Source organism: Stegodyphus dumicola, chromosome X2, assembly GCF_044657685.1.
Source record: "Stegodyphus dumicola isolate Sdum_Otavi_A_Nest chromosome X2, ASM4465768v1".
NCBI classification, from domain to species: domain Eukaryota; kingdom Metazoa; phylum Arthropoda; class Arachnida; order Araneae; family Eresidae; genus Stegodyphus; species Stegodyphus dumicola.
Window position 1 is genome coordinate 142,774,963 of NC_140781.1, and position 15,540 is coordinate 142,790,502.

At 33.7% G+C, this 15,540-nt stretch overlaps 1 protein-coding gene across 1 annotated transcript in view; it reads right to left on the bottom strand.

Annotated features, from left to right (window-relative positions):
* Positions 1-15,116, bottom strand: part of LSm-4 (COMM domain containing 5 Like Sm protein 4) — a 50,652-nt gene extending 35,536 nt beyond the window's left edge. The window contains exon 1 of the mRNA XM_035357655.2: positions 14,929-15,116. Within this exon, the coding sequence (XP_035213546.1) occupies positions 14,929-15,061 (133 nt within the window). The 5' untranslated portion in view covers positions 15,062-15,116. The remainder of the gene's footprint in view (positions 1-14,928) is intronic.
* Positions 15,117-15,540: the final 424 nt, after the last annotated feature.

The window sequence follows — 15,540 nt, forward strand, 5'->3', positions numbered from 1 at the left end:
GTGTGCCAGGAATGGAAAACATTTCATTAAAAAATTCCGTAGCATCAATTTGGCGCCCCTTGGATGCTGCGCCTGGAGACAGATGCCCACCTTGCCCCATCCTAGCTATGCACTGTGTTCAGTATACAGTAAAAACATCATAGTCTGCATTCAACTAACTAGAAAACTCATACAAATAGAACATTTTAAAATTTTACATTTTTTTTTTTTTTTTTTTTTTTTTTTAAGAAAAAGCAAACAAGAAAATTGTAAAGCCATTATAGAACTACAACATGGAACCTCACTTATAACATCTGAAGGTTAGTCTATATTTTAGGGTGCCCCTTGGATTATTGCGAAGTTGTTGTTTCATTTATGGTAATTTGAGTAGTTGAATGTTATGGAAACCCTATTATAACATGATTGCGGTGAATTTGACTGATGGGAAAATATTTATAAGAGCTTATTTATATGCTGGATTTTGGTTAGGAAGTATGTTGCTTATTCTGTGCGTTACACCGCAATAGGGCTGTATGTGATAAGATTAATCTGAAGTTTCTATACGATTTGGAATGTAAAGGGAAAAAAAGCATTAATTGACTGTGTGTAAATAAAAGTTTACTTAGTAGTCATTATAAGTGTCCTGTTTGTACGAAGGAAATGCATATGGTCGAATGTAAAGATCATTCAGATGGCTTTGAATGGATTTGTCCGACACTACGAAGGATATTTTTTATTCTCATTTTTTATGAATTTATGTGGCAACGGCAGTACACAGATTCTAGTTCAGATAATTTTAGAAAGTTTTTGTATGCTGTTAAGGAATTTTGTGTGCCACAGACTGAAGACACAGAAATTTCTAAATAAGGTAAGTAATACCTTTTGTAGTGCATAAATGAGATAACATGCATTTCCTTTTTTTATTTTATTTCATTATTTGATTTAAAATGCAGTTTATTGAGATTATATATTTTTGTTTTAATAATGTTCTATTGCATTATGTTTTGGACACCATTTTATAGGGGAAGGCATTGGACGTAAACAGGAATGGTGCCAAAAAATCGCCAATTTTCGGCCCAGAAATAAATTTTTACCCATCTGAAATATGAATATATTTACAAGGTTCTCTTTCAAATGTCAATCACACGCCTCCCCACATAGTTATATACATCATATTTTTCCAGGAATTCATCTCTGGAACTGGACACTTCTGATAAAAAGAAAAGCGAGGAGATGGTATGACATGGAAAAACATGAAATATTCCAAAGTTGAAAACATGCATTAAGAACTTCTCTCACCAGTACATATAGTGTTGACCATTTCTGATGGGCAAAATCTGTCACTTAACAACGTGATTTAGCACCTATAATGGATCAATGTGATGTCACAATACAATCATAAGATCTTTACTTTAGTTTCACGCAAGTCTGATTAATTCTTGATAAGTTGGTTTCATAAAGCAGGACATAAGTTAACTGCTATTGATCAGTTTTTCCTTGCATTCTGGAAGACTGCTTTCATCAGAACAGCATCCTGTACTTTTAAAATTATAGGATCCTGCCATCAAGGAAAGCATGTGCTAATGGGCATAACATGCGGCTTTATTCAAAAATATATATACAGTGCCAAGGCAACATGAAAATTTATGCCAAGTGACTGAAATTTTTTAGATGCTATATTCATAACTCCAAGGTCAGTAGAAGCAGGCTCGTAAAACCTGCACCACAGGCATGCACCAGTCAAAAAGGGATTTACAAATATATAAAATTATCAAATTGGAAGAGAAACAAGTTAATGAAAAATTTTAATAGCCATCTTTTTTTTAACATAAATTTTGCTTAAAACTTTATCCTGAAGAAAGGAGACCTATGTCTGATTGCCCTTAAAACTGAAGGATATTGTTCTGTTATTAGGACCGGATTCAGAAAGTATTTCATGTATTTGTATGTATGTGCATATGTATACACACATACAATTGTATTTACATATATACATTTGCATACATGAACACATACATGCATACATTTCTGAACCCTGTCCCCCCCTAATAACAGAACAATACCAGCAATTATGTATCTATGGAGAAATTCAGGGAAAAAATATGATATAAAAAGTGCAATTGCAGGAAGCATATTTAACATGATAAATATTTTGACATTGAAATTGTGTTTTTACAGCCCATCAAGTGTTATTAGAAATTGGAAGTTTAAATTTTTAGATTATGTACCATGCTGTTCTGATAACTGTTTTTTGGCTGATATTGAAAAGTCACAATATATTGAATTGCTCATTCTTGAAGTAAAGTGGGCAGCTGAAAATTTAACTGCTAACACTTTAATGATCAATAATATAATTTTGATTATTGATATTAAAGGCATCTGTTAATCAAAGAGACTGCATTACTGATTCAAGCAAAACATGTGAAAGCTATTTAACCGAGAAAGAAATGTTTTCATGTAGTACTTTTAAGAGAAGAAGAGAAACTTGCTAACATCTTAGTTACAAATGGTGAAAATCACATGTATGCCATTATTTTCGCTTCATTGTTTGCCATGATTTGAACTCAAGCTGAATTATCAGTGTTCACGGTATTATCCACTTGGCTCCTGGTAGGTACATATCTTGCCCCATAATTTGTTTGTGCACTTAAGTTTGTCAAAAGATTACACAGTAAATATGACTTTGACTTCAATGTTTGCCATGATTTGAACTCAAGCTGAATTATCAGTGTTCATGGTATTACCCAGTTGGCTCCTGGTGGGTACATATCTTTCCCAAAATAGGTTTGTACACTTAAGTTTGTCAAAAGATTACACAGTAAATATGACTTTGACTGAATCAAATATAATAACTAATCATGGACAATCATTAAAAAATGAGATACCTGAAACCATGCACATCCATAAAATTGAACCAAATGTTTAGGATTCTCAAAATTGTTCCTTATTAGTACATAATTTACATCGTTCAGGAAAAATTTTAAATGAATTGTATTAAGAGAATATTTAAAGACCTCACTAAAAACAGATTTAGAGATTTGAGCAGATATTGATGATAAATTATGAATTGTTATTCAGGAAATAGGACTTGTTAAAAAGAAAAATATAATATTGCCAAAAGAAATACATTCATACCACTATGTAGAAATATACATTGTAAAAGAAAAAGGTACTTCTTTGTTATAGAGGCCTCAAACATATTTGGAAATTTTAGATTTGCGCCAAGATCTCAGCTATAATTTTACCAAGCTCGTGAAGCATGAATATAAAAATAAACAACACAATATAGACTGACGAGCCAAAATATTATGACCATCCTCACATTTTTCAATGAACTCATCTGGATGACGTAGAGGGCATGTGATTATGTGGGAATGGTATTTAACTGCTGCTGAAGAAAGTAAGCAAGTATTCTTGCACTTACGTTTGCAGGTGAGGGAAGGGCTGCTGATCTAAGCAAATTTGATACAGGGCAGATTGTAATGGCGCAACGGAACAAGTATCTCTGAAACTGCAGAAATGGTGAGCAGTTCAGAATCTGCCATTGTTAGTATTTATGCAAAGTTGATAAATAATGGTGAAACTAGCAGTAGACGCCAATGCATTGGGCATCCACACATCATCAAAGAAAACTGACGTATGAATCTGTCTCATGTGTTACAGCAAGATCAAAGCCTGACAGTGGCTCCGCTGACAGCCCAACACAATGCAGCTCCCAGTGCAAGTGTTTAAGAACACACAGCTCAGTGGACACTGTTGGATATGGGACTGCGCAGTAGATGATCCACTCGTATGCCTCCGTTGACCAAGATTCACTGTCAGTACAGTGGGCCCGGGAACATCGAGACTGGACCATAGATAAGTGGAAGACAATTGCTTGATCAGATGAATCACTTTTTCTCATCTATCAAGTTGATGGTCATGTCAGGGTACGGTGTCTTCCAGGCAAACAGTTGCTCCCTCCTGTACAGCAAGTCATACACAGGCTATGTTGGTGGTATTATACTTCGGGGGAAGTTCTCATTGGTGACTCTGCAATCCGTAGCTGTGGTAGAATGCAAAATGAAAGCTGTAGGCTACCTGAACATAATTGTTGATCAGCTGCATCCTTACATGGTGTCTGACTTGCCACATGGAAATGGAATTTTCCTGCAGGACAATGTTCTACGTCAAAAGGCTCAAATTGCATTGGAGTTATTCAAGGAGCATGAGGATGAATTTCAATCAGTATCCTGGCCACCTAACTTGCCGCATCTTAACACGATAGAGCACATTAGGGATGTCATGGAGCAGCAACTCAGAGTTCAAACACTACATCAGAATATCTCTACTTTGCATGACTGCTGCTTAGACATTTGGTACAACCTACATCCAGTCATCTATCAAGAACTTGTGGTATCCATGCCAAGGCAAAATGCAGCTGTTTTGAAGGCCAGAGGTCGCACAACACATTACTGAGTAGGTGGTCATATTGCTCTTTAGTGTATAATAATAATAATAATGCTCGTTTGTTGTTTCCTAACAACATATTTAAGAATCCATATCCTTGTTATTATTATTTCATTGCATGTAACTGTTCCAGTCAACTGCAGCATTTTCACACATATTAAGGTGTTTGTAACACCATTTCATGGATATCAGCTCCTGCCCAAGAACACATAAATCTAATAGCAGTACCTAATGATATTCTGGATCTGTAGAACCAATTTCCATCATGAAGGCCATTCTTCTTTGTCCAATTTTTAACAATGCACCTCCAAATGGTTCTGTTGTTAACATAAAGTTTCGTGTTGTGACCATTTTTGCATACTTGTTTGTCAGGTAAAAGACCTCTTTCTTGAAAAAATGATATGGCATCCATCTCATTACTTGGTAAATTAAAGATTATTAATGTCATAGTCACAGAAAAAAAAATGAATACATTCTTAAACAAAAAATGCAAATTCGTAAACCTTATCAAAAATGAATAACATAAGAACATGCAGCAAGAGCTAAAATGCAACACAATGCTAATATACAGTTACATGGCGAGGTATAAGAACACACAGGCTGGTGCTAATATACGATCACATGGCAAGGTATAAGTGTATAATAATAGCAATAACACGCAACCAGATTTTGGCAAGATATCTTGGTTGATTGGCGATTCAATCTCGGGCTGTTATAACAAAAAAGGGTTAGAGTAGACTTTAAGGTAACTCTTGTATTATGGAGAAGTTGTTTCATTTATCGCCAAATTGTTGTTTCATTTATGGTAGCCTGAGTAGTTGAATGTTATGGAAACCCTACTGTGACGTAATCGGGTGCATGATTCTTGGAAATTTTCCTTCATGAGATTTTTTCTAAGCGCTTTTGTAGTGTGTGTTGATTTTATTGTTTAGATGGTATAATGGCTGAATGCAGTAAGATTAATTTGAAGTTTCTGTACGATTTGGAACGAAAGGGAAAAAGAGTGTTAATTGACTGGTGAGTAAATGAAGGTTTACTTAGTAGCTATAAGTGTCCTGTATGTAGAAAGGATATGCATCTAGTCGAACGTAAAAACCATTTAGATGGATTTGAATGGGTTTGTAGGAAAGAAGGTTCAGATGTGGCAATTCCGATATACGGATTCGGGTTCAGATAATTTTAGGAAGATTTTGGATGCTGTTAAAGAATTTTATGTGCCACAGACTAAAGACAAAGAAACTTCTAAACAGGGTAAGTAGATATTTGCTTTTTGTAGTGCTTAAATGTATAACATATTTTCCTTTTTTATGTTATTTTATTGTTTGATTTAAAATGTAGTTTACTGAGATTACATGTATTTTTTGTTTGCCTGTATTGTAGAATTGGGTGCTTCTTTGACATTTTAAGTGAAAATATATTGATGTGTACATGGACAAAGTGAAGGGATTGCACAATGCAAGTTTGTGCAATTCTTGGATTTTTTTAAGTGAAAATAGGTCGATGTGTACATGGATACAGAGTTTGTGTAATTCTTTGTCTTGTTATTTTGGCTTTGTGTAGCAACAATTGTTGGCGCAAAAATCGCCGTTATGCAAGCCAAAATAATAAGTCAAAGAAGTGCACAAACTCGGTATCCATGTACCACCAAAAATCGCCAAGTTTCGCCAAGGGGTACCCTAAAATATACTTTTACCCAAAAAAGTACCATGAAAAATTTTAAATGCAGAGATGATATCAAGAACATGGTTAATTTATTCATTTAGCATGAATTCTTATTTTCCCATCTTGTTGCTGAGAGTATTAGTCTCATAAAAGGCAGACTATCAAAAACTTTACCAAGAACTCTACCAAGGGGTACCCGTAAATATACTTTTACCAAAAGGGAATTCATCTTAGCACTACACAAAGGAAATATCTACTTACCTTATTTACTAAATTCAGTGTCTTCAGTCAAACAAAATTCCTTAACAGCATCCCAAAACTTCCTAAAATTATCTGAGCTAGAATCTGTATACTGCATTGCTACATAAATTCACAAAAATAAGAGTAAAAAATATCCTCTATGGTGCCATTATCATCCAACATTTAACCATACGCCTTTTTTTCCTACAAACAGGACACTTATACTGGCTACTAAGTAAATCTTATTTTACATACCAGTCAATTAATGCACTTTTGCCCTTTAGTTCAAAATTGAACAGAAATTCAAATTAATCTTATAACATTCAGCCATCCTACCAACTAAACCACAAAACGAGCAATGTACTTCCTAACCAGCATACACCACCACAAACCCTTACAAATCTTTTTCCCGTCATTCAAATTTTATGGCAATCACACGATTGGGTACTTTTCCATTTCGCCGGTGCAAGCGATAAAGTCGCCGAAAATGGTACAACCGATACCAAACCGAATATCCTCGCTGATAACCTTTCACGCCACTTTTTCAAAACAAGTCGCTGCTATTTCTTATCAGAATGATCGTTTCTTTCAATACTGGCATACAGTTACATAGAATTTTTTAAATTATAATAATGAAATAATTTTTCTATTTAAACTCGAATTCCATACTAAGATTTAACTTGAAATTAATGTAGATAATTACTGAGAGAATCAGATTTTTGTAGCATAGTTTACATGAGATGAGATCATTTGGGATCATGTGATATGAACCTGCGAATCAAGATGTACAATGAAAGCATAGTAAATTCTTAAATTAGCGTCTTTTCACAAATATGTCAAAAATGGATGAAAAAATTATGAAAGTTTGAGATTTGCCCAGGACAGAGGTAGAATCTGTCAGATTCTTTCAAGCGAAAGTCGTTTTGCCTAACATTGCCATTTGTGATAATAATCACGAAATGAAATTATATTTCGGAGACAAAATTCAATGTCGCTGCAACCTTTCAACTTGCTGCAGTAAAAGAAGTATATGGAAAGGCACATGGTTTGAATCATCGAGATTGAGTTTCTTGAAGTGTGCAAGATTTATTTATGGTTGGAGTGAAGAATTAACTTCAGTTAAATGGTGTGTAAAGCAGTTGGAAATCAGTCACGGAACACTTGTAGATTGGAATAACTACATGTGAGAGGTTTGTGCAGATCCTTAACTTAAATATCAACAACGCAAAATAGGAGGACCTGGTATGATCGTTGAAGTGGATGTAAGTATGTCCACGAAGCGCAAAAACTACGCGGGCTGGATTTTACCACAACAGTGGATCTTTGGTGGAGTTTGTCATAAACAAACGAATGTTTCCTTGTGAAGGTGCCAAACTGATCCATGACTATTATATTAGAGGAAATAAAGGAAAATATCGAAAAAGGAACTACGATATATTCCGATTCATGGAATTCATATTGCACTGAAAAACTGGAAGAGGAAAATTTTGAAAATTTCAAAGTAAACCATAAATACAATTTTGTAGATCCGGAAGCTGGAATGTACTACATGCAAAAAATAGCAGAATTTGGTAGCGCCAAATGGTGGAATAAGAAACACAGAGGAACGGCACATCATCATCTGGAAAGTTACCTTGCCGAATTTATGTATCGAAAAAACATAAAAGACCCATTTGAAAAAATTTTAAACAATATTAAAATATTTATGCCTCCAAAATAAAAAAAAAAATTCTTAGAACATTTGTTAACATTTTTTATGTGTATACTTGTATACTGTGTGTTGTCGACAATAAAGTCTGCTTGGCGAGATTTGCAATGGAGAAACGGAAATGGCGAGGTTTGCGCCAGCGAAACGGAAAAGTCCTTCAATTGATTATGTCATAATAGGGTTTCCATAACATTCAACTACTTAGGTTACCATAAATGAAACAACAGTTTCACGATAATACATGGGGCACCCTTCAATCTATTCTAACCAATAATTTATCATTTTTGATAACTGAAGCAGAAAAAAGTGATTGCAAAGAGAATAATTACTCAAATAATTAACCCTCCGCCAAAAGCAGATGCCATTATAAATGAAAGAAAAATAATTACATCATTTTTAAACTGAAAAAAATTCTTATGTAATATACCATGTAGCATTTAAGATATTCTAAAGAGTCAGATGCATATCCCCCCCCAAAAAAAAACAAAAGGACAAAAAACCTTTACTAAAAAAGCAGGTAAAAGTATACTTTAGGGTACCCCTTGGCGAAACTTGGCGATTTTTGGTGGTACATGGATACCGATTTTGTGCAATTCTTTGACTCATTATTTTGGCTTGCGAAGCGGCTGTATTTTAGCCAAACATCGCCGCTACACAAAGCCAAAATAACAAGACAAACAATGCACAAACTCGGTACCCATGTACACATCGACTTATTTTCACTTAAAAAAAAAAACCTCGAATTGCACAAAACACAAAAACGGCATTGCGCATTCCTTTGACTTTATCCATGTACACGTCGACCAAGTTTCACTCAAAAAAAAAAATCCACGAATTGCACAAAAATGGCATTGTGCCCTCTTTTAACTTTATACATGTACACGTCGACCTATATTCACTTGAAAAAAAATCCCAGAATTGCACAAACTTGCATTGCGCACTCCCTTTACTTTGTCCATGTACACATCGATATATTTTCACTTAAAAAGTCAAAGGAGCACCAAATTCTAAAATATAGGCAAACACAAAATACATAATCTCAATAAAATAAATTTTAAACCAAACAATAATATAACAAAAAAAAAGGAAAAACATGGGTTAATCTTTGGATTATGGTAACTTGGCGATTTTTTGGCGACCAACTCTGCTACAGCAACCTGCTAGTTTTTGTTTGGACGCCATTTTGTTTTCACAAAGTAAAGACTTTTTTTTTTTTTTTTTAACTGAACATTTTTTTTCAACAATCTGCTAGCCGAATTACGCTTATGATAGAACTTTTGTGGAACAAAAGTGCTTAATCATGACGAAGATTAGGCGCGAAATTGGGACAGAGTGCAGAATCACCCACTGCTTACCGCGTCTTTAAGAATTGCACATACACGGTATCATCCATGTACACGTCGACCTATTTTCACTTAAAAAAACATTCCAGAATTGCACAAGAATGGCGTTGCGCACACTCTTGACTTTATCCATGTACACTGCTAAAGTCCTAGCTAGTAACCTTTATCGCCTTACCAAAATGTCGCCAAACTACCTGTTACCATATTCCAAAGATTAGCCCAAACATGTTATACATTTAAGCACTACCAAAAGCAAATATTCAATTACTATGATTTTCGAGTTCGCTTCGTACACCCAGAGCCACATAAAAATCAAAATATCAATCATACTCAAATGACGTTTTTTCAAACCAGGTACTCTTTCTGATCGAACGCTTCACATAGTGACCATATAAACCTTTCTTCCTACAAACTCATTCAAATCCATCTAAACGGTTTTTACGTTCGACTAGACGCATATCCTTCCTACATACAGGACACTTATAACGGCTGCTAAGTAAACCTTCATTTACACACCAGTCAATTAAAGCTCTTTTTCCCTTTCGCTTCAAATGGTACAGAAAATTCAAATTAATTTTAATACATTTGGCCATTCTACAGTCTAAAGGATCAAACCAACACACACCACAAAAACGCTTACAAAATATCCCATGATTCAAAATTTCCCAGAATCATGCACCCGATTACGTCACAATAGGGTTTCCATAACATTCAGATACTCAGGCTACCATAAATGAAACAACTTGGTGATAAATCAAAGAACAACTTCGCCATAATACAAGGGGCACCTTAAAGTCTACTCTACCCAAAAAGCAAAATGTTTCAAAAGCTTCCCAGGTTGAATAAAAAACATTATTACACAGCTACTGGTATAGTACTCACCAGTAGCTGCATAGATAAGACAACTGAACACTGGTTGCTCAACCCGGGTTCGAATTCTAGTTCACATGTAATGAAAGAGTTTCTTTTAGAACAGCCTCCATGGTGACATTCCTTCCCTAATGATTCTTGTTTGATTAGCTCAAATCAATTTCAGAAAATGGTAATTGCTTCTGATATCACACAACTGTTCAGAGCAACCTGAAGGAAAGGTGATTTGCAAAGCAAAATGAAGACAAGGCAATTTCATAACATGCAAATACAAACCCTTAATGCAATTTAAGTGCTAAATTAAGAAATATGATTGAGCAATTTGTTACAGTTTATTTTAGGGTACCCCTTGTATTATCGCAAAGCTGCTGTTTCATTTATCGCCAAGTTGTTGTCTCATTTATGATAACCTGAGTAGTTGAATGCTATGGAAACCTCATTATGACGTAATTGGTTGCGGTGAATTTGAATCATGGGAAAAAATTTCGAAAGGGTGTGTTGGATTTTGGGCAAGGGCTTGTGTGTGTTGGATAAGTGTGTTGTTATTTTGTGGTTTACACAGTAAATTGGCTAAATGTGGTAAGATTAATTTGAAGTTTCTGTAGGGTTTGGAATGAAAGGGAGAAAAGCATTAATTGACTGGTGCGTAAATGAAGGTTTACTTAGTAGCCATTATTAAGTGTCCTGTTTGGAGGAAGGAAATGCGTATAGTCGAACATCGGATAGTTTTTACTCTTATTTTTCTGAATTTATGTGGCAACACCAGTACACAGATTCTAGTCCAGATAATTTTAGGAAACATTTGGATTCTGTTAAGGAATTCTGTTTGACTGAAGACGCATAAATTCGTAAATAAGGTAAGAGGATATTTCCTTTGCGTAGTGTTAAGATGAATTTCCTTTTTTATGTTATTTCATTGTTTGATTTAAAATGTAGTTTATTCAGATTATATATTTTTTGTTGGCAGCTCCTTTGACTTTTTAAGTGAATATAGTTTGATGTGTACATGGACAAAGTCAAGGGTGTGCGCAAAGCCTAGTTTGTGCAATTATCCGATTTTTTTTAAATGAAAATAGGTTGATGTGTACATGAATAAAGTCAACGGAGTGCACAATGCCATTCTTGTGCAATTCTGGGATGTTTTTTTAAGTGAAAGTAGGTTGATGTGTACATGGATACCGAGTTTATGCAATTCTTTGTCTTGTTATTATGGCTTTGTGTAGCGGCGATTTTTGGCATGAAAATCGACGCTACACAAGCCAAAATAACAAGTCAAAGAATTTCACAAACACAGTATCCATGTACCGCCAAGCTTCACCAAGGGGTACCCTAAAACATACTTTTACCGGGAAATTTTATGACGATGAGAGAATGGTACACACTGTATAGCACAATCAGTCAATAATCATGTAATATGTAAATTTAAAGTCTCTCTACATGCAAAATGTTTCAGAAACAAAGATTACTCCATGCAATGGAGCATGCTAGTGTTGCATTTTTGCTTTGAAAACTTATAAGATGATATGCATATTTTTGCATAACAAGGTGCCATGTAGGCTAATCTTTGGAATATGGCAACAGGTAGTTTGGCGACATTTTGGTAGGCAATAAAGGTTACTACCTAGGACTTTGGGAATAATGTGAGAAGTACTCAGTTCCGATTATGCATTATTTTGTGTGAGGGAAATGAGAGATCATGAGATATGTCATGTGACATTAATGGACGAATTACAGTTCTTTAATCGGAAAAAGGTGGAAATTTGGAAAAATATCTGCAGTACTATAGTATGTTGTATTAAGCTTCATTGTGTGTTGTGTGAAACAGTGTTAATTAATTTTTGGATCCCATGGCCCTGTGTAAAGTGAATTCGAAATGGGTATTTGGTGGGATTGAAAGGGGTAGTAATAAGTGTTTTTTTAAGGTTGTGCGAGATAGAAGTAAAGATTGCTTATTAAGTTTTATTAAACAGTATATTCTACCTGGTACAGTAATCATATCTGATTGCTGGAAGTCATATGCATGTTTGGAGGATGAAGGTTTTCAACATCTTGCTGTGAACCATAAGTATCATTTTAAAGATCCTGAAACAGGCGCACATACGAATGCAATCCACGCAAAAGTTTATCCGCCACGTAATCAAGATTCTGAAGAAGATTAGGTAAGTTAGTATTTTTAATTATTTGAGGATATTATTTTTATGCATTGTTCTAAATGTAAGGAGTAAATAAATTAATATGGTATTATTGGAAAATTGTTATTAGCAATGATTTAGTTTAAAATAATTAGGATTGTAAGCTAATTTTTATTAATTTAATGAATGCGCTTATTTATATTTTAAGTACTGTTTTTTAATTTAATTATATTTTAATTTAATGATCGTAATTTTGTGAGTTATATGTTTGTAGTATTTTGGAATACATTTGAGTAGAAGTAAATGTGCATGGAAAGAATTTAAATATTTCACATTAAGTATTTGGAACCATTTTTAATGTTTACGTAATAAATTAGCAGGTGAGGTTTATAATAGATAATTTAGAAGGAAAAGTTTTTGGATATTTTATTTATTTTATATGTGGAAATGTTCATCCTTGGAAAGGGTATATACTTTTTCGCGATCAGGTAATTTCATATATGTCCTTTTTACTAAATTTAAAGATTCACAAAATTTTCATGCATTTTTGTGAAATTTTTCTAATTTATGAGAAAAAAGCAGTACATGGATATAGTGAAGAGTGTGCGCAATGCCATTTTTGTGCAATTCTGGGGTGTTCTTTTAAGTAAAAATAAGTTGACGTGTATATGGTTTAATTATATTTTAATTAAATGATAGTTATTTTGTGAATTATATGTTTGTAGCAATTTGGTATACGTTTCAGTGGAAGTAAACGTGCATGGAAACAATTTAAATATTTGACACTAAGTATTTGCAACCATTTTTAATGTTTGCGTTATAAATTCGTTGGTGACGTTTATAATAGATAATTTAGAGGTAAAAGTTTTTGGATATTTTATTTACTTTATACGTGGAAATGTTCATCCTTGGAAAGGGTATATACTTTTTCGTGATCAGGTAATTTCATATATGTCCTTTTTACCGGATTTTAAACATTCACAAAATTTTCATGCATTTTCGTGAAATTTTTCTAATATATGAGAAAAAAGCAGTGTACATGGATGTAGTGAAGAGTGTGTGCAATGCCATTTTTGTGCAATTCTGGGATTTTTTTAAAGTAAAAATAAGTCGATGTGTACATGGTTTAATTATATCTTAATTAAATGATAGTTATTTTGTGAATTATATGTTTGTAGCAGTTTGGTATACGTTTCAGTGGAAGTAAACGTGCATGGAAATAATTTAAATATTTGACACTAAGTATTTGCAACCATTTTAATGTTTGTGTTATAAATTCGTTGATGAGGTTTATAATAGATAATTCAGAGGTAAAAGTTTTTGGATATTTTATTTATTTTATACGTGGCAATGTTCATCCTTGGAAAGGGTATATACTTTTTCGCGATTAGGTAATTTCATATATGTGCTTTTTACCAAGTTTAAAGATTCACAAAATTTTCATGCATTTTCGTGCAAATTTTTGTAATTTATGAGAAAATAGCAGTGTACATGGATAAAGTCAAGAGTGTGCGCAATGCCATTTTTGTGCAATTCTGGGATGTTTTTTTAAGGAAAAATAAGTCGACGTGTACATGGTTACTGTGTATGTGCAATTCTGAAAAACGCGGCAAGGAGTTTGCGATTCTGCACTTTTTCCCAATGTGTGTGTGTGTGTGTATTTAATTATGGCAAAGCACACGAGGGCTATCTGCCTATTGCACTTTTTCCCAATTTTACAGTTAATATTTGTCATGATTAAGCAGTTTTATTCCATAAAATTTCTAGCATAAGTGTAATTCGGCTAGCGGATTGTTGGAAAAAAGTGTTGAGTAAATAAAAAGTAAAGAAACATGTCTTTACTTCGTGGAGACAAAATGGCGGCGAAAAAAAAATAGAGGGTTGCTGTAGCAGAGTTGGTCGCCAAATTTTCGCCAAGTTACCATAATCCAAAGATTAACCGAAATGTGTTACTTGGGTATAGAACAAAACGTTAAGTAATACTCTTTATATATCAGATTTAATGAATTCATCAGTTTCACATTATGAATTTACATACAAAGAATTCTTTTCCAAGCATTTCTTTGGAATATGGGAACAGCTAAATTTATTTTATATTTAATTCTAAGGGAAAAAATGTTTAAGTTTGGGAACATTTCGGGTGACGAACTGTCCTCAGGAACAAATTAATCTTTATATTGTCCACGACACTATTTTCTACATTATACAGCTTGCTTCGAATCTTCAATGAAATCGCCATATTTTGACAGACTTAGAGAAAAATTAAATAAAACAATTACATCAGCAATCATATTTCTACACGTTCAATATCATACTGTGAAAAATAACCTTCGCAAAACTGAAAACGAAGTATTCTTTCTAAGCAAATAATTTTTAAGATAATAATTAATTATACCTTCTCAATTATTTTTAGGATATCAAATGTTCATACCGTGATATCAGGATTATCAAAATTTTTTCCTAAACATCAAATTAACTACATGGAATACTACAACGCCCACAACAAATCAAATGCATACATTTCAATAAAAGTGAACAAGCTTACATTTAACAAGTTGACGAAACACTGGCCTTTTTATTGTTGAAAGATATTTTGGTAAAGATTTGACATGATTAGGTATTCGCGGTCCTATAAACAACGTTCTTTCAACAGCAGACGACATCGGAACCAAAGCCATGTTTATGAAAATACGTTCGACTTGATGCCAGCAGAAGGTTAGAAAAGAAAGAGGGAGAGTTAGCAGTTTCCTCCAGTAATCGGGAGTCACGGAGTATAATGAAGGAGGTGTTCCATCTTAGCAGTTCCAAATGTAAACATTTATGGAGTAGCTAGACGGCTAAGCTTACTAGCGGATGAAAAAATTTTTATGTTTTTAATATGATGGATTGCGTTATTATCAACGTTATAATATTCTACTCAGTAATGATTGTATTTTATTCCTCAAATTATAAAATTAATTTACAGCTTTCAATGCTGCAGGGCTTGTAATACTTTCTATGAATGGTTAATTGAAGATATGTTTCAGTCCATTTCCCTTAGAAAAATAATCACGTTACTAGTAATAGTACTTGTTCTGTATATGTTAAATTTAATTAGAACAGGTTCTTCGCGTCGCTCATTTTGTAAAATGCTTAGATACACAGTTTGATATAAACT